The sequence below is a fragment of the Gorilla gorilla genome, chromosome 20, assembly GCF_029281585.2.
Source record: "Gorilla gorilla gorilla isolate KB3781 chromosome 20, NHGRI_mGorGor1-v2.1_pri, whole genome shotgun sequence".
NCBI classification, from domain to species: domain Eukaryota; kingdom Metazoa; phylum Chordata; class Mammalia; order Primates; family Hominidae; genus Gorilla; species Gorilla gorilla.
The window spans coordinates 9,977,861-9,997,182 of NC_073244.2; the positions used below are offsets into that span (position 1 = coordinate 9,977,861).

General features: G+C 53.5%; 1 protein-coding gene across 17 annotated transcripts in view; it reads left to right on the forward strand.

Annotated features, from left to right (window-relative positions):
• Positions 1–19,322, forward strand: part of ANKRD24 (ankyrin repeat domain 24) — a 42,705-nt gene that overhangs the window by 9,419 nt on the left and 13,964 nt on the right. For 6 of the 17 annotated variants that reach the window (XM_055371228.1, XM_055371229.1, XM_055371231.2 and 3 more), the window contains 11 exons: positions 7,703–7,789; positions 7,896–8,026; positions 8,104–8,192; positions 10,049–10,113; positions 10,888–10,945; positions 15,223–15,293; positions 15,480–15,586; positions 15,760–15,947; positions 16,743–16,780; positions 18,356–18,436; positions 18,563–18,670. In XM_055371228.1, coding sequence (XP_055227203.1) covers positions 7,703–7,789; positions 7,896–8,026; positions 8,104–8,192; positions 10,049–10,113; positions 10,888–10,945; positions 15,223–15,293; positions 15,480–15,586; positions 15,760–15,947; positions 16,743–16,780; positions 18,356–18,436; positions 18,563–18,670 — 1,023 coding nt within the window. Of the gene's footprint in view, positions 1–4,618; positions 6,239–6,382; positions 6,553–6,582; positions 7,790–7,895; positions 8,027–8,103; positions 8,193–10,048; positions 10,114–10,887; positions 10,946–15,222; positions 15,294–15,479; positions 15,587–15,759; positions 15,948–16,742; positions 16,781–18,355; positions 18,437–18,562; positions 18,671–19,322 lie in introns of those variants that run through there. The other 11 variants (XM_055371232.1, XM_055371233.1, XM_055371222.2 and 8 more) reach the window with 8 other exon arrangements.

Below are 19,322 nucleotides of genomic sequence, written 5' to 3' on the forward strand. Positions count from 1 at the left end.
ACCTCCAATGAGCCATCTGCCTCGGCCTCCCAAAGTGCTGGGATTACAGGCGAGAGCCACCGTGCCCAACCAACACCGTTTCTTTCTTTGGGGTCCCAACAGTTGGCATTGCTTACTCTGATCCCCCTTGGGCTGTCCGTGGGCCTCAGTGTTTCCATCCATAAAATGGGAGTTACCTGGAGCTGTTCACCTGGGGCTTCACTGACCTCCTGCCTTTATTTTAGGTTTCAGGAAAATCTCCCAAGTGGGAAGATTGGGGTTTCTAGAAAGTCACAGACTCCATACATCAATGCTTCCTGGAAAGTCCTCTTTCTCTTTCTGTCTTTTTTCTTTTTATATTTTTATTTTTTACTTAAGTATGCATTTTTTTTTTCAGAGGTGAGGTCTTACCACGTTGCCCAGGCTGGTCTTGAACTCCTGGCCTCAAGCGATCCTCCCGCCTTAGCCTCCCAAAGTGCTGGGATTACAGGCATTAGCCACCACGCCTGGCCAGGCCTCGTATTTTCATTTTTCACTGAGCCCTGCAAAACCTATAGCTGGTCCTGCATGGAATACAGCAGTGACTAAGATAGACAAAAATCACTGCCCCTAAGGAGGCGACATTCTAAGGGAGAGATCAAGAGGAAACAAGCTGGGCGCAGTGGCTCACGCCTGTAATCCCAGCACTTTAGGAGATCAAGATGGGAGGATCACTTAAGCCCGGGAGGATCACTTAAGCCCAGGTGTTTGAGACCAGCCTGGGCAACATAGCAAGACCCCGTCTCTTCAAAAAAATTCAAAAATTAGTTGGGTATGGTGGTGTGTGCCTGTGGTCTCCAGTTACTCAGGAGGCTGAGATGGGAGGACCACTTGAGCCCAGGAGGTCGAGGCTACAGTGAACGGTGATTGTACCACTGCACTCCAGCCTGGGTGACAGAGCAAGACCCTGTCCCAAAATAAATAAATAAATAAAAATAAAAAATAAGAGTAAACAGAATATTTTTAAAAAGGTATGTAGTATCTTAGGTGGTGATAAGAGGCCTGGCGCAGTGACTCACGCCTGTAATCCCATCACTTTGGGAGGCCGAGGTGGGTGGATCACTTGAAGTCAGGAATTCGAGACCAGCCTGGCCAACATAGCAAAACCCCGTATCTACTAAAAAATATAAAAATTAGCCAGGCGTGGTGGTGGGCACCTGTAATCCCAGCTACTCAGGAGTCTGAGGCAGGAGAATCGCTTGAATCCGGGAGGCAGGGGTTGCAGTGAGCCGAAATCCCTCCACTGCACTCCAGCCTGGGCAATAGAGTGAGACTCTGTCAAAAAAAAAAAAAAAAGACAACAATGAAGGAAAAATATAGCTTAAGAAAGGGCTGTCAGAGAAGGGCTCTTGGAAGAGGCATCTGCAAGAGTGGACAGCAGTAAAGAAAGCAGCCATGTGCACGGTGGGGCAGGTGCTCCAGGCAGAAGGAGCTGCAGAGGCCAAGGCTTGGAGGTGGGACCCAGCTGTTTGAAGGACAAGAAGGAGGCTACCATGGCAGCATGGATTGCACCAAGGGAAATGTAAATGGAGATGATGGCAGGCGCAGTGGCTCATGCCTGTAATCCCAGCACTTTGGGAGGCTGAGGCGAGCAGATCACCTGAGATCAGGAGTTCAAGACCAACCTGTCAACATGGTGATACCCCGTCTCTACTAAAAATACAAAAATTAGCCGGGTATGGTGGCGGGTGCGTGTAATCCCAGATACTCGGGAGACTGAGGCATGAGAATCACTTGAAGCCGGGAGGTGGAGTTTGCAGTGAGCAGAGATCATGCCACTGTACTCCAGCCTGGGCGACACAGCGAGACTCCGTCGGAAGGAAGGGAGTGAGGGAGGGAGGGAGGGAAGGAAGGAAGGAAGGAAGGAAGGAAGGAAGGAAAAACTCCATGAGGTCAGGGGTCAGGCACTGGCAGAGAGGGGCTGCTCAGAGAAGGGTTAGCAAATTTTTTCTTAAAAGGCCAGAGGATTAATATTTTTGGTTTGTGGTGCAGACCAGCCTCAGCTCTGCCATTGCAGCCTGAGAATAGCCTTTGACAATCTACACTTTTTTTTTCATACCCTGCATGTGGCATCCAACCATCTATAAATGAATGGGCAGGGCTTGGCCCCGATAAAACTTCATTTATGGACACTGAAATATGAATTGTTTTGTTTTGTTTTGTTTCGAGATGGAGTCTGGCTCTGTCACCCAGGCTGGAGTGCTCTCAGGTTACTGCAACCTCAGCCTCCCATTTTCAAGCGATTCTCCTGCCTCAGACTCCCGAGCAGCTGGGATTACAGGCATGCACCACCGTGCCCAGCTAATTTTTGTATTGTTAGTAGAGACGGGGTTTCACCATGTTGGCCAGGCTGGTCTTGAACTCCTGACTTCAGGCGATCAGCCCACCTTGGCCTCCCAAAGTGCTGAGATTGTAGGCGTGAACCACCGCACCTAGACAGAAATGTGAATTTCATATCATTTTTCACGTGTCAGGAAGGATGATTCTTATTTTGCTTTTCTCTCCCCCCCCCCCGCAACGACTCACACGTGTAAATACCATTCTCTACGGAAACAGGCAGTGGGCAGGATCTGGGCTGCTGTGAGCAGTTTGCATTTTAAGCTGAGTGAGGTCTCTGGAGGCTTTTGTGCAGGAGAAATGAGATCTGATGCAGGTTTAGGAAGCTGCCTCTGGCTGCTGGGGGAGAAGGGACAAGGGGACAAGGTCAGAGGCTGAAGACCAGGAAAGATGCATCCCACAGGCAGAACCTGCAGCGATGGGGCTAGACTATGGTGGTGGCCATGGAAGGGGTGAGAAGGGGCAGAACAGGACACAGCGTGCAGCCAGTGGGCTTGGCCGGTGGACCGAGTGTGGGGCAAGAGAGAGGTGTCAGGGTGATGCCAGGGCTTGGATGAAGCCTGGAGGGCTGACAGTATCCATGGTACACACCTCAGTGGGCTCCGAGGGGCATTTGCTCTGATTGATTGATTGATTTTTTTCAGATGGAGTCTCGCTGTGTCTCCCATGCTGGAGTGCAGTGGTGCGATCTCGGCGTGAGCCACCGCGCCCAGGTTTTTGTTTGTTTGTTTGTTTGTTTTTAGAGAGGGAGTCTCACTCTGTCACCCAGGTTGCAGTGCAATGGCACGACTTCTGCTCACTGCAAGCTCTGCCTCCCGGGTGGACGCCATTTTCCTGCCTCAGTCTCCCGAGTAGCTGGGACTACAGGCGCCCACCACCACGCTCGGCTAATTTTTTGTATTTTTAGTAGAGACGGGGTTTTGCCATGTTGGTCAGGCTGGTCTCGAACTCCCCATCTCAGGTGATCTGCCTGCCTCGGCCTCCCAAAGTGCAGGGATGACAGGCATGAGCCACTGTGCCTGGCCATTTGCTCTGATCTTGTATGGCATCCAGGAGGACAAGTGTAGGAGACAGTTGGAAACCGAAGCCCTAAGCTGGGAGATCCATTTCGGTCTCTTCTCTGGAGAAGCTCAGAGGACCTCCCCACCCCCAAGGGTGGAAGGAGAGAAGAGTTCCAAGGACACCCTCCTTCCCAAATGCCTGTCACTTTCCATTTTCCTGCCTTGGTTCCCACTCCTCCCTCCTCTTGTCCAAAGGTGTCTAAGAGGGCCAGGCGCGGTGGCTCACGCCTGTAATCCCAACACTATGAGAGGCCAAGGCAGGTGGATCACGAGGTCAGAGTTCAAGACCAGCCTGGCCAACATGACAAAACCCCGTCTCTACTAAAATACAAAAATTCGCTAGGTGTGGTGGCGTGTGCCTGTAATCCCAGCTACTCGGGAAGCTGAGGCAGGAGAATTGCTTGAACCTGGGAGGCAGAGCTTGCAGTGAGCTGAGGTCGCACCACTGCACTCCAGCCTGGGTGACAGAGCAAGACTCCGTCTCAAAAGAAAAAAAGTAAAAGTCTAAGAATAATAACGGACCACACCGACATGTAAATGCTCAATGCTCACCCAGCCCTAAGCCAGTGGTCAATGTGTCAATGGAGGGACACTTGCCAATGTTGGGATATCTGTGGTTGTCACAACTTGGAGGTGCTCCTGGCATGCAGTGGGTGGAGGCCAGGGATGCTGCTCAGCACCCTGCAGTGCCCAGGACAGCCCCACTCTAGAGAAAGATCCAGCCTCAAATGCCCACAGTGCTTCCTTGGTGCCTGTCCTATTATCTATCTCATTTAACAGTTGAGAAATTGAGAGGGAGAATTTCAGAGAGGGAAAGCGATTAGCTCAAGGTCACACAGCAAGGATGATATAACCAAACTGAATTCAAGCCCCTGTCGCCTGTCTGCTGCATCGTTGCTCTTAAATTCTGGGTCTGGAAGACCTCGGTTTTGTTGTTGTTGTTGTTGTTTTAGTTTGTTTGTTTTTGTTGTTGTTTATTTGTTTTGCAGTGGAGTCTCGCTCTGTCACCCAGGCTGGAGTGCAGTGATGCGATCTCGGCTTACTGCAACCTCTGCCTCCCGGGTTCAAGCGATTCTCCTGCCTCACTTCCTGAGTAGCTGAGATTACAGGCGCCCGCTACCACACCTGGCTAATTTTTGCATTTTTAGTAGAGACGAAGTTTCACTATGTTGGCCAAGCTGTTCTCGAACTCCTGACCTCAGGTGATCTGCCCGCCTCGGCCTCCCAAAGTTTTGGGATTACAGGCGTGAGCCACCGCGCCTGGCCTCCAGGGCTCCTTCTAAAATGCCAATTACCTGCAAGGGTCTTGGCTGTGCCCCAGAGTCTCCAGGCCTGCGAATGCTGCGTGGCATCCAGTGGGCGCTCAATAAATGCTTACTGCTTGAAGGAGCATCTCCCCCAAGTGTTCATCTGATGCATGTTTGTGGAGCACCTGCCATGGGCCAGGCACTGGGGACGCTGCAGTGACAGAAAGGAACCCAAGGCCCCTCCTCTACCGGAGAAGCCGTGGGTCCCAGGAGTGGCGGAAATTGACCGGAAATGGCTAGAGAATGTCAGAGCTGCGCCGGGACCAGCTAGCTCTTTCTGTGAGGAACGAGTCACAGTTTTATTGTGCGCTTACTGTATGCTAGGCACTGGTCGACTGAGTGCTGCCCAGGTAGTACCTTGGCATCCTCCCGGTAACCCTCCGCAGTAGGAACTATTTATTATGAAACCCATTTTACAGAGGAGGAAGGAGAAGTCCAAAATAGGTAAGTCTGTTGGCCCAGTCATATAGGTAGGAAAGGCTGGGGCAGGCGCGGGGTGCTGGATTCAAATTCAGGTGTGTAGGATTGCAGCTCCCCAGTGGCGAATGAATGAATGAATGAACGAATGACTGATTGAATGAATGAATGGACGAGGCAATGAGTGAATGAATGAACGAATGGGCATGCCAATGAATGAGCAAATGAGTGTGGGAATGAATGAATGGTGCGGGAATGAACAAATGAATGAATGGGTGGTGAACAAATGAATGGGTGAGTGAACTAATGAATGGATGAATGGGTGAGCCAACAAATGGATGAACAAATGAGTGAGTTAATGAATGCAGGAATGAGTGAATGCAGGAAGGAATGGTGTGGGAATGAATAAATGAATGGGTCATATAAGAATGAATGAATGAACAAATGGGTGAGGCCAATGAATGAATGAAAGGGTGAGCAAATAAATGGGTGAACGAATGAACGAGTAAATGAACGAACGAATAAGTGAATGAATGAATGGGTGAGCCCGTGAATGGGTGAACAAATGAATGAGTGAATGAATGAAAGGGTGAGCGAATAAACAAATGGGTGAAGGAATGAACGAGTGAATGAACGAATGAACAAGCGAATGAATGAATGAATAAGTGAATGAATGAATGGGTGAGTGAAGTAATGCATGAAAGGGTGAGCGAATAAACAAATGAGTGAAGGAATGAACAAGTGGGTGAACGAATGAACGAGTGAGTGAATGAACGAGTGAATGAACGAATGAATAAGTGAATGAACGAATGGGTGAGTGAACGAATGAATGAATGGGCGGGCCGGTGAATGAATGAACGAATGGGCGAACGAATGAATGAGTGAATGAATGAAAGTGTGAGTGGCGAGAGCCCGCCGGCCGCGTGGAGGTGCGAGGCTGCGGACGTCGCGGGCCCGGAGGCACCTGCGCGCCCTTGGCCAACTCGGAGGAGGTGGAGATGGACGCCCGCGGGTCCCCTGGAGATGCAGCCGGCGGCCTGCGCTGGTGAGGGAGCCGGGCCCCCGGCGCTGCGTCCTCCTCATCCTCCAGGCGACAAGGTCAGGAGGGGCCGGAGCGGCGCCCCTTCCCTCAGCCCCCAGCCCCCAGCCCCCTACCTGGGTCTTCCCATTCCATCCCGTGGGGGAGGGGGCTGGCGAGGAGGGCAAGGGGGAGGGGGCGGCACCAGGGAGGGCGGGACCGGGCGGGCGGGGCGGGGAGCTCCGGCAGCGCCCAGCCCCGCCCTCCGGCCGCTCCCCGCGGTCCCTCCAGACCCTCTGGCCGCCGCCTCCTCTTGGAACCCCGTGCGCCCCCCGCGCCCCGCGCCCCGGACGCCATGAAGCAGCTGTGTCTGTGCGCAGCCGCCTCCTTCGCGGTAGGGCCCGGGGAGGGGGCGCAGGAGCGGGCGGGGCGCGGGTACCTCCTCTCCCCTCCCTTCCCCGTCCCCGGCTGACCTGGACCACCCCCCCATTCTAGACCCGGGAAAGATGGTCGGCGGCGGGGGGTGGGGGGGAACAGAGGTTGGGGCAGCTTTTGGGGGAATGGAAGAGACATTTGGGGAGACATGTGGACACGTTTTGGAAGACTCTTTGAAACAAATGGGGACATTTAGGAACATTTAGAGGGCATTGGGGGGTGCAGTTTTGGGAAAACATTTTGGAGACAGATGGGGTCATTGAGGGGACAACTTGGAAGCTATTTTGGGAGAGCCGATTTTGCGAAGAGGTAATGATTTGGAGAACAGTTTGGGAGAACATTTGAGGGATGTTTTTAGAGGATATTTTTGGGACATGACGGTATCATTGGGAAGGATGGTTTTACAGAACACTTCAGGAATTTGGGGGAGACATTTCATAATGCATTTCAGGCTATAGTGTTGAGGGGAGAAGCCTCGGGATGTTTAGGGGACAGTGGTGGCATTTCAGGGCAGTTGTGGATAAACAGGGCAGAGGATGGTCCTGAGAGACATTTAAAGGGGCCTTGTAGGGGTTCAGATGGGACTTTGGAGGGTAGTTTGGAAAAGACTCATGGATCCATTTGCTGGGGGCGATGTTGCAGGGGTGGCTTTCACTAAGGGATGAATTGGGGGACAACTTTTTTTATCGTACAGAGTGGGTCTTGCTGTGTTGCCTAGGCTGGTCTCAAAATTCCTGGGCTCAAATGATCCTCCCACCTCAGCCTCCCAAGCAGCTGCAGGCATGAGCCACCATGCCCTGCTGATTGTTTTTATTTTTTGTAGAGACGGGGTCCTACTATGGTGCCCAGGTTGGTCTCAAACTCCTAGGCTCAAGCGATCCTCCCACCTTGGCCTCCCCAAATGCTGGGATTACAGGCGTGAGCCTCCATGCTCAGCCCAGGGAACAACGTTTTGGAAATAGATGCCAGGGGGCTGCTCAGGGGATGATGCTGGTGGTGGGCTTTTGTTGGACAACTGGGGTGATGGGCCTGGGGGCAGATGCTGGGGGTCACAGGCTTGGGGGACACTGTCTGAGGACCCCCTCGCCCAGGACCACCTCCCCCTGCAGCTGCGGCTCAGCCCCACTGACCTTGGCTCCTGCCCGCCCTGCGGCCCCTGCCCCATCCCGAAGCCGGCAGCCAGAGGCAGGCGCCAGGCAAGTGCCCAGGGGCAGGTGGTGAGAGCCCGGAGCCCCTGTCAGGGGGCGTGGGGAGGGGACAGCAGCCAACCCTGCCCCACGCACTTCTGGGCGTGCCCTGCAGAGTCAAGACTGGGGCAAGAGTGACGAGAGGCTGCTACAAGCCGTGGAAAACAACGATGCACCTCGGGTGGCCGCCCTCATCGCCCGCAAGGGGCTGGTGCCCACGAAGCTAGACCCCGAGGGCAAGTCCGCGTGAGTGCCCGCGACCCGGGAGTGAGATGGCTGAGGGGTGGCAACCTTGCGGCTGAACCCTTGTCTCTCACTTCCAGGTTCCACCTGGCGGCCATGCGGGGTGCGGCCAGCTGTCTGGAGGTGATGATAGCTCATGGCAGCAATGTCATGAGCACGGACGGGGCAGGTACTGCCAGCTGGACCCCGGGGAGGGAGGAGGAACTGAGCCCAGGTGCCCAGCCTGAGGGTCCAGCCAGACCCTACTCCCAGGTCTTAATGTTCCCCACTGAAAAAAGGGGAGGCTCCCTCTGGTGCTCCTCCCCTGCCCCCAGGGAGACACACAGGGGCATGTTAGGATGGGGTGGCCAAAGATAGAGACTGTGGCTGGCACCGAGCAAAGCCAGTGGACAGTTTGTGGATGGGGAGTGACTAGGATTCAGGTATTCGTTCAGTTGGATGGGGAAGTAGCTGGCATGGGGAAGTAGCTGGGGCTTGGGGGATAGCTGCAAAGTTTCTGGGGTTTTGTTGTTTTGTTTTTCTTTTTTGGGGGGAGGGACAGGGTCTCCCTTTGTCACCCAGGCTTGAGTGCAGTGGGCATGATCTCAGCTCACTGCAGTCTCCCATTTCCTGGGCTCAAGGGATCCCCTCCAACCTCAGCCTCCCAAGTAGCTAGGACTATAGGCGCACACCACCATGCCCAGTTAATTTTTCTATTCTTAGTAGGGATGGGGTCTCCCTGTGTTGCCCAGGCCAGTCTTGAACTCCTGGGCTCTAAGTGATCCTTCCACCTCAGCCTCCCAAAGTGCTGAGATTATAGGTGTGAGCCACCATGCCAAGCCTGGGGAAGTTTCTATAAAGTGACTGAGGCAGAGGAAGAACTGGGGCTTGGGAGATAACTGGGACCATTGGACGAACTAAGCTTTGAGGTGCATCTGGGATATAGGACTATCCGAGATCAAGGAAGTGACTGAAGGGAACTACTTGGAGTTTGGAGGAGGAACTGGATTCATGGGAGTAGCTGAGCTTGCAAAGTATCTGGGGCAGGAGAATAACAAGTCGAGTTTGGGGAATATCTGAGGTATATGGGATAGCTGGGATCTAGGAGTAGCTGGAGCTGCGGGAGTAGCTTGAGCTCTTGGAGTAGCTGGGTTACGAGGAGAACTTGTATGTATGTATGACTTAACTCGAGACCTGTGGGGAATAACTGAGATAAAACTGTGCGGCCAAAAGGAGTAGTTGGGGCTCAGAAGGCAACTAGGCATGGGGACACAGTCAAATCTGAAGCTTTAGGGTCACAGGCATGGTGGGCAGGGAATATGGAATAGCTGGGGATTCATGGAGCATCAGACAGGGACAGAGTTGGCATTTGGAAGAGGAAGGGTATATGGATTGGCAAGAACATATACAGCAACTGTGGGTTGTGAAGGGCAGAGCTGAAACTTTGGTGTAGTGGACCCTGTAGAGTATCTGGGGACGTGGGGAGTAGCTGAGGCAATAGGGCTTGAGGAATAGGTGGGTGTGGACAGTCGCCGAGATGGGATTGTCTGGAATACAGACTAGCCATGGCTTAGAGAGTCTCTGGGTACAGGGAATAGCACGGTTTTGAGAAGTACCTGATGGCCGGGCACCATGGCTCATGCCTGTTAATTCCAGCACTTTGGGAGGCTGAGGTGGGAGGATCGCATGAGCCAAGGAGTTCAAGACAAGCTTGGGCAACATAGCAAGACCCCTGTCTCTACAGAAAATACAAATAAATTAGCCAGACATGGTGGCACTTGCTTGTAGTCCCAGCTACTTGGAAGGCTGAGACAGGAGGATCGCTTGAGCCTAGGTGTTCGAGCCTACAGGGAGGTATGATCACACTGCACTCTAGCCTGGGCGACAGAGCAAGATCCTTTCTGCAGGGAAAAAAGGAGAGAAATACTAGGGTTTACGGACTTTGCTAGACTCAGAAACTCATCACAAGTAGTTGACATGGCTTGGGGAGCAGCTGGGAGCTACTTGAATAGCTGGAGCTCCAGTAAATCTTCTTTCCTTCCCCAGGTTACAATGCCCTCCACCTGGCCGCCAAATACGGGCACCCACAGTGCTTGAAGCAACTACTGCAGGTCATTTACTGTCTTATCTCAGCTACTCCCTTGACCCCTACTACTCCTGAGTTCCAGCAATTCCTTGAACCCCCAGATGCTCTATGAATCCTAGATATTCCTTGGCCCCTTTTACTCCAGAACCCTAGCTACTCCCTGGATAACCAGGTACTCTCAGACCATCCACATGCTTCTCCTATTTAAGATGTACTCCCAAGCCGGGCACGGTGGCTCATGCCTGTAATCCCAGCACTTTGGGAGGCTGAGGCCGGTGAAATCGCCTGAGGTCAGGAGTTCGAGACCAGCCTGGCCAACACAGTGAAACCCCGTCTCTACTAAAAATACAAAAAATTAGCTGGGAGTGGTGGTGTGTGCCTGCAATCCCAGCTACTAGAGAGGCTGAGGCAGGAGAATCCCTTGAACTTGGGAGGCAGAGGTTGCAGTGAGCCGAGATCATGCCATTGCACTCCAGCCTGGGCAACAAGAGCGAAACACCATCTAAAATATATATACTCCCAATGCCAGGTATTTCCTGAGCTCTGTTTCTCCCCAAGCCCTGGGTCCTTCCTTAGCCCCAGACACTCCCAGAGTTCCCAGCTACTCCCCAAATTCCCAGCTGCTTCTCAGCTCCCAGCTATTTTCTTTTCTCACCAATTTTCATGAAAATGGAGTCCCTTGGGGGCCAGGGAAGGGTGAGGCTGAAGTATAGCAGAGCCCAGGGTGGGGAAGGCAGTCCTAGAGAAATCAGGCAGCAAGAAGGATGGCTCCGCCTCAAAGGACTCGCCCCATCCCCAGGCTTCCTGCGTGGTGGACGTCGTGGACAGCAGCGGGTGGACTGCCCTACACCATGCAGGTGGGTGCAGCCCAGCCCTGCCCTGACCCCGAAGCCCAGAGGGTGCTAGACTTGGGGGTTATTCTGCCCAGGGCCCTAGGGACCTGACCTGCTGTGAAGCTTCCTGTCTCCTCCTTTCTTTCTTTTTTCTTTTTTTTGAGACGGAGTCTCACTCAGTTGCCCAGGCTGGAGTGCAGTGGCGAGATCTCAGCTCACTGTAACCTCCATCTCCCAGGTTCAAGCAATTTTCCTGCCTCAGCCTCCCGAGTAGCTGGGACTAGAGGCACCTGCCACCACACCTGGCTGATGTTTTTGTATTTTTAGTAAAGACGAGGTTTCACCATGGTGGCCAGGATGGTCTCGAACTCCTGACCTCAGGTGATCCACCCGCCTTGGCCTCCCAAAGTGCTGGGATTACAGGCGTGAGCCACCGCTCCTGGCCTTCCTTTTCTTTTTATGAGATAGGGTCTTGCTCTGTTGCCCAGGCTGAAGTACAGTGGTGCAATCATGGCTCACTGCATCCTTGACCTCCCGGGTTCAAATGATCCTCCTGCCTCAGACTCCCAAGTAGCTGGGACCACAGGCGTGCACCACCATGCCTGGCTAATATTTTAAATTTATTTGTAGATACAGGATCTTGCTATGTTGCCCAGGCTGATCTCAAACTCCTGGGCTCAAATGATCCTCCACCTCGGCCACTCAAAGTGCTGGGATTACAGGCGTGAGCCACCTCACCTAGCCTCCTCCTTTTTTTCTTGACATAGAATCTCCCTCTGTCGCCCAGGGTGGAGTGCAATGGCGCAATCTTGGCTCACTGCAACCTCCACCTCCCAGGTTCAAGCAATTCTCCTGCCTTAGCCTCCTGAGTAGCTGGGACTACAGACCTATGCCACAACACCCACCTAAAATTTTTTTGTATTTTTAGTAGAGATGGGGTTTCACCATGTTGGCCAGGCTCGTCTCGAGCTCCTGACCTCAGGTGATCTGCCCACCTCGGCCTCCCAAAGTGCTGGGATTACAGGCGTGAGCCACCGTGCTGGCCCTTCTCTTTTTTTTTTTTTTTTTTTTTTTTTTGAGGTGGAGTCTCGCTCTGTCGCCCAGGCTGGAGTGCAGTGGCGTGATCTCGGCTCACTGCAAGCTCCGCCTCCCGGGTTCACGCCATTCTCCTGCCTCAGCCTCCCGAGTAGCGGGGACTACAGGCGCCTGCCACCATGCCCGGCTAATTTTTTTGTATTTTTAGTAGAGACAGGGTTTCACCGTGTTAGCCAGGATGGTCTTGATCTCCCGACCTCGTGATCCGCCTGCCTCGGCCTCCCAAAGTGCTGGGATTACAGGCGTGAGCCACCGTGCCGTCCCTTCTCCTTTTTTATTACCTACTGTGTGCCAGGCACTGGAGCCCATCATAAATCCTGGTTACCCTTTGAACCACAAGCTATTAGCCCATTGCACAGATGAGGCTTGATGAGGCTTAATGAGGCTGTCACTTGTCCGCAGCAGGTAAATCGTAGGGAATCCAGGTCATCTGACCTCAAGGAGCAGCCGAATGTACTCCTGGTCTTTGTGAGGATGAGGAGAGGTCCCTAGGGTTTAATTTCCTTTGAGGAGCTCCTAGGAGATACCAGGAAAACCATAGCTCCAGGCAGCTGGTACCCTCATAATCACCTAATCCAAACTCCTTCCCAGAGGGAGGGAAAGGGACCCACCGACTTGAACCAGAACCCAGCCCCCGATCTGTCCGCTGTCCCCGTGAAATTCAGGCATGGCTTTCGCTGACGACTCGAGAAACATCTGTTCTTTCGGAAACTCAGAATAAAATAGGGCTTTGGGGGTTATAGTCACTGGGTGAGAATTCTCTGCAGTTGGAGTATGCTGCCACCTAGTGGCGGCAATGCCTCTGGTCACAATATAGGAGTCCGTTGGTTTTTGTCACTCAACAGTTAACTGAGCACTCTGGGAGGCTCAGGCAGGCAGATTAGCAGAGGTCAGGAGTTCAAGAATAGCCTGGCCAACATGGTGAAACCCTGTCTCTACTAATAATAAAAAATTAAGGCCGGGTGCGGTGGCTCACGCCTATAATCCCAGCACTTTCGGAGCCTGAGGCGGGCGGATCACGAGGTCAGGAGATCAAGACCATCCTGGCTAACATGGTGAAACCCCGTCTCTACTAAACAATGCAAAAAATTAGCCGGGCATGGAAGCATGTGCCTGTAATCCCAGCTACTCGGGAGGCTGAGGCAGGAGAATCGCTTAAACCCGGGAAGTGGAGGTTGCAGTGAGCCGAGATCATGCCCCCGCACAGCCCAGGCAACAGAGCGAGACCCCAACAACAACAACAAACAGTTATTGAGTACCTACTGTGTGTCAGGCACCGTTCTACGTGTTGTAGATAAGGTTTGCAGTAATCAAAACCTCATACTGCCTCAGACATACAGCAGGTATTCAAACAGAGTTTGTTGACTGAAAAATGGATTTTTGTGCTTAATCAGACTGGATGTCAACCTGCTGGAATTCATACCCAGGGATTCCAGAGACCATGCCCTTGTCTCAGCTGCACAGCCTCCTGGGGAGCCTCCCTGTTTCCACTCTGGTCCTGTGCAAATGGCAGTAGGAGGGATCTCTTAAAATATAAATAGACAGGCCAGGCATAGTGGTGCATGCCTGTAATCCTAGCACTATGGGAGTCAGAGGTGGGAGGACTGCTTGAGCCCAGGAGTTTGAGACCAGCCTGGGCAACATGGCAAAACCCCATCTCTACTAAAAATATAAAAATTAGCCAGGCGTGATGGCTCATGCCTATAATCCCAGCTACTCGGGAGGCTGAGGCAGGAGAATGACTGGAACCGGGGAGGTGGAGGTTGCAGTGAGCCAAGATCACACCCCTGCACTCCAGCGTGGGTGCAGAGGGAGACTCCGTCTCAAAAAATAAAAATAGATCGGGTGCGGTGGCTCACGCCTGTAATCCCAGCACTTTGGGAGGCCGAGGCAGGTGGATCACGAGCTCAGGCGATCGAGACCATCCTGGCTAACATGGTGAAACCCCGTCTCTACTAAAAATACAAAAAATTAGCCGGGTGTGGTGGTGGGCGCCTGTAGTCCCAGCTACTTGGGAGGCTGAGGCAGGAGAATGGTGTGAACCCGGGAGGTGGAGGTTGCAGTGAGCCGAGATCGGGCCACTGCACTCCAGCCTGGGTGACAGAGCAAGACTCCATCTCAAAAATAAATAAATTAATTAATTAATTAAATTAAATAAATACATAAACACATAAACGGGGCCGGGCATGGTGGCTGCAGCCTATAATCCCAGCACTTTGGGAGCCAGAGGCAGGAGGATTGCTTGAACCCAGGAGTTTGAGACCAGCCTGGGCAATATAGTGACATTCCATTTCCATAAAAAAATTTTAAAAAAAGAATTAGCCAGGAGTGGTGGTGCACGCCTACAGTCCCGGCGGCAGATTGCTTGAGCCCAGGAGTTCAAGAAAAGCCTGGGCAACATAGCAAGACCCTGTCTCTAAAAAAATAAAATAAAATAAAATAATATAAAATAAAATAAAAATTAGCCAGGCATGGTTGCACATGCCTTGTAGTGTGGGTCTCGTTCCTGTAATCCCAGCCCCTTGGGAGGCCGAGGCAGGAGGATCACTTGAGCCCAGGAGTTCGAGACCAGTCTGGGCAACACAGCGAGACCCCATCTCTACAAAAAGTAGAGGGAACCACAGTGGTTGTGACTGGCAGTCGGCAGACCTAGATCCTAGATCTGACTCTGCCTCTTACCCCAGGAGGTGACCACTGGCCTGGCTGGGCCTCAGTTGCTGCATCTGTAAAATGCAAAACTTGCCTTTGTTACAAATTCCTCAGGGCACGTGGGAATTTCTCATGAAATAAAGGAGCAGGGTCACACCCAGGCAGAAAGTCCCCAGAAAATGTTGAAGTCTCACCCTACCCCTACTCTTCCCCCTTTTGTTTTTCTTCCTTTCTTTTCTTCGTTTTTGAGACAAGATCTCACTCTGTCACCCAGGCTGGTGTGCGGTGGTGCCATCATGGTTCACTGCAGCCTTGAACTCCTGAGCTCAAGCGGTCCTCCCGCTTCAGCCTCCCGAGTAGCTGGGGCCACAGACACACACCACCACACCCAGATAATGTTTGCTTTTTTTTTTTTTTTTGTAGAGACAGGGTCTCACTGTGTTGGCCCAGGTTGGTCTCAAACTCCAGGACTCAAGCGATCCTCCTGCCTTGGCCTCCCAAGGTGCTGGGATTACAGGGTTGAGCTACCGCACCGGACAACCTTTTCTCTTTTGCAGCGGCTGGTGGCTGTCTCTCCTGCTCAGAGGTGCTCTGCTCCTTTAAGGCACATCTAAATCCCCAAGATCGGGTAAGCTTCTGGGATCTTTGGGGAAGATGTTATGCTTGAGGTATGCTGCCACCAAGTGGCAGTATCTCAGGCACCCTTTGAAAGTCTGAGAAAGTTTGAGGTGAAACTCAAGGGCAGTTATATAGGCTTCTGCACCTCCCAGGGGTCAGTTTCTCATGCCATCGCATCCCTCCTCCTCCCTACCAGTCAGGCGCAACACCCCTCATTATAGCAGCTCAGATGTGTCACACAGACCTGTGCCGTCTCCTACTGCAGCAAGGGGCTGCCGCGAACGATCAGGACCTGCAAGGCAGGTGAGCATCTCCCCTCCCAGCCAGTCCACCCTTTGCTGTGTGACCTTCGGCAAGACTTAACCTAAGTAAGATGATCTAGCCAGCCTCCTCTTCCCAGCCTGGCCTGGGTGCTGAGGTGGGCATGGGGGCTTGGGGGATGTTCTCATCTCCTCAGTAGCCCCCTCCCCTGGTAGGACGGCCCTGATGCTGGCCTGTGAGGGGGCCAGCCCCGAAACAGTGGAGGTCCTGCTGCAGGGCGGAGCCCAGCCGGGCATCACCGATGCGCTGGGGCAGGACGCGGCTCACTATGGCGCCCTGGCGGGGGACAAACTCATCCTGCACCTTCTGCAAGAGGTGGCCCAGCGCCCCTCCCCACCCAGCGGTATGCAAGCCCCACCTCCCCAATGCATTTGCTTCTTGGCAGCTTCTTGTCACTCCCCTTTTCTTTATCGTGAATAGTTTCAAGGTACCCCCGATTGGCTGCATTCTAGGAGGTCCCAGAGCTTACCCAATTCTACTCAGAACAGTTTCAAGGAGCCCCAGGGCATTTAGAGTAGTCTGGGAGGGGGTCTGCTTCTGCTATCCTGGGTCATCTGTACAGTAAGAACGTTGCCTGTCCTAAGAAGGGCACCCCCTGCTGGGCAAGGTGGCTCATGCCTGTAATCCCAGCACTTTGGGAGGCCGAGGTGGGCGAATCACTTGAGGTCAGGGGTTCAAGACCAGCTTGACCAACATGGTGAAACCCTGTCTCCACTAAAAATACAAAAATTAGCTAGACGTGGTTCAAGCAATTCTCCTGCCTCACCTTCCGGAGTAGCTGGAACTCCAGGTGCCTGCCGCCTAAGTCCCTCACGCCTGGCTAATTTTTGTATTTTTAGTGGAGTCGGGGTTTCGCCACTTTGGCCAGGCTGGTCTCAAACTCCTGAACTCAGGTGATCCACCCGCCTCGGCCTCCCAGAATGCTAGGATTACAGGCATGAGCCACCCCATCCAGCCTATCCTCTCTTTTTAACAGTCCCAAGTCCCTCTCTCAGCACTCTACCCAAGCGCCAGGTTTCTACCTTAAACGCCCTGATTCTTGGGGAAATCGGGAGCCCCCTACAAGTCCCTGGGGCCCACCAATGCCCTTCCTGGGCCTGGGAACAGAATGCCTGACCCTGCTTCCCTCTCTCCCCAGCCCTCACAGAGGATGACTCAGGCGAGGCGTCATCTCAGGTATGGACCCCTAAGCAGTGAAGGAGCCCCTCCTCCCTGCATCCACACTAACTTCTCCCCTGCCCCAAGCTCTGTGAGAAGAGAAGGAAGTTAGACCTGGGAAAACCTGTTTGGAAAGAATGCTACCTTCAGGGTATGCTGCCACCAAGTGGCGGCAGTGTGCTCAGCCTAACTCCCAGAACTGGGTGAGAATACTGGGGGGATGGGGCCAAATTATGGCGCTGGGGTGGGAGGGCAGTGGGGACTGAGGTTGTTGAGGGTTGGTGTCTTCGGGGAAGGAAGCAGATCTGGCCTCTTCCCCTCTTTCAGTTTTTTTGTGTTTTTTTTCCCCGAGATGGAGTCTCACTCTGTCGCCCAGGCTGGAGTACAGTGGCTCGATCTTGGCTCACTGCAACCTCCACCCCCTGGGTTCAAGCGATTCTCCTGCCTTAGCCTCCCTAGTAGCTGGGATTACAGGCACCCACCACAACTGGCTAATTTTTGTATTTTTAGTAGAGACAGGGTTTCACCCTGTTGGCCTCAAACTCCTGGCCTCAAGTGACCCACCTGCCTCGGCCTCCCAAAGTGCTGGGATTACAGGCATGAGCCACTGAGCCCGACCCCTCTCCTAGTTTTTTTTTGTTGTTGTTGTTGTTGTTTGTTTGTTTTGTTTATTTTTTGAGAGATGGAGTCTCGCCCTGTCACCCAGGCTGGAGTGCAATGGCGTGATCTCGGCTCACTGCAACCTCTGCCTCCCAGGTTCAAGTGATTATCCTGCCTCAGCCTCCCTAGTAGCTGGGATTACAGGCACCCACCACAACTGGCTAGTTTTTGTATTTTTAGTAGAGACAGGGTTTCACCCTGTTGGCCAGGCTGGTCTCAAACTCCTGGCCTCAAGTGACCCACCTGCCTCGGCCTCCCAAAGTGCTGGGATTACAGGCATGAGCCACTGAGCCCGACCCCTCTCCTAGTTTTTTGTTGTTGTTTGTTTGTTTTGTTTATTTTTTGAGAGATGGAGTCTCACCCTGTCACCCAGGCTGGAGTGCAATGGCGTGATCTCGGCTCACTGCAACCTCTGCCTCCCAGGTTCAAGTGATTCTCCTGCCTCAGTTTCCCTAATAGCTGGGACTACAGGTGTGCGCCACCACGCCCAGCTAATTTTTTGTATTTTTAGTAGGGTCGGGGTTTCACTCTGTGTTGTCCAGGCTGCTCTCGAACTCCTGACCTCAAGTGATCACCCACCTTGGCCTCCCAAAGTGCTGGGATTACAGGTGTGAGCCACTGCGCTGGCCCCTCTCCCAGTTTTAAAGCATCTCTGTTCCACAGAGGAGTGAAAACGTGTGGGCAATGTGGTCTAGCTGGGGAAAGAACTGAGGGACAGAGAGGAGCAGAGAGTAAAGAGTAAGATCTGGAACTTACAGGGAGTTGGTCTTGTCTGTGCTTTGCTGGGATAAGTAAGGGGGAGGAGGCAGGGGCTGGTTCCATGTTCTCGGGAAGTCAGGCCATGGCTGGGGCTGGCTGGGTTGGTTTACTGTGGGGGAGGCTGGCATGGCCCCCCGATCGGCCCCCTTCACTCTCTCTTCCCTCCCTTCCCAGAACTCTATGTCCAGCCATGGAAAGCAGGGGGCCCCCAAGAAGCGGAAGGCGCCTCCACCTCCCGCCAGCATCCCCATGCCGGTGAGAGGCGCTCTGGGCACGGGAGGAGGCGTGGGGAGCCCCCAGGCGCGGGGAGGGGCTCTGGCTGAGACCTGGGATGGGGCAACCTTAGGCCCCATCTAAAGGCCGCGGTGGGGAGGGGAACAGGATGATCGAGATGCCTATGAGGAGATCGTGAGGCTGCGGCAGGAGAGGGGCCGCCTCCTGCAGAAGATCCGGGGCCTGGAACAGCACAAGGAACGGAGGCAGCAGGAGGTTAGGAGGCCTCGGAGATTTGGGCATGGGCCAAGCCTGGGTGAGGTCAATGCAGGCATGAAGATCCCCCTACTTTTCTCCCACCTTCCCTCCTCCGTCTCTCTCCCTCCCCACCCTGCTGCAGCCACCTGGGCCTCCTCGCTGTTCCTCCAACTCGCCAGGCGCGGTCCTGCCTCAGGGCCTTTGCACCACCTGTGTCCTCTGCCTGGAATGCTCTAGCACAGTCCTGCCTCAGGGCCTTTGCACCACCAGTGTCCTCTGCCTGGAATGCTCTAGCGCAGTCCTGCCTCAGGGCCTTTGCACCACCTGTGTCCTCTGCCTGGAATGCTCTAGCGCAGTCCTGCCTCAGGGCCTTTGCACCACCTGTGTCCTCTGCCTGGAATGCTCTAGCGCGGTCCTGCCTCAGGGCCTTTGCACCACCTGTGTCCTCTGCCTGGAATGCTCTAGCCGCAGATGGCCCCACAGCTGTTTACCTCACCTGCTTTATGCAGTAGGCTCCTCGCCAAAGACACTTCCCATGCCCACTTTCTTTAAAATTGTAACATCACCCCCCACCACCCCCCCAGCCAACTTGCTAGTTCACTTTATTTTTTATTTATTTATTTTTGGTTTTGTTTTGTTTTTGAGACAGAGTCTCGCTCTTGTTGCCCAG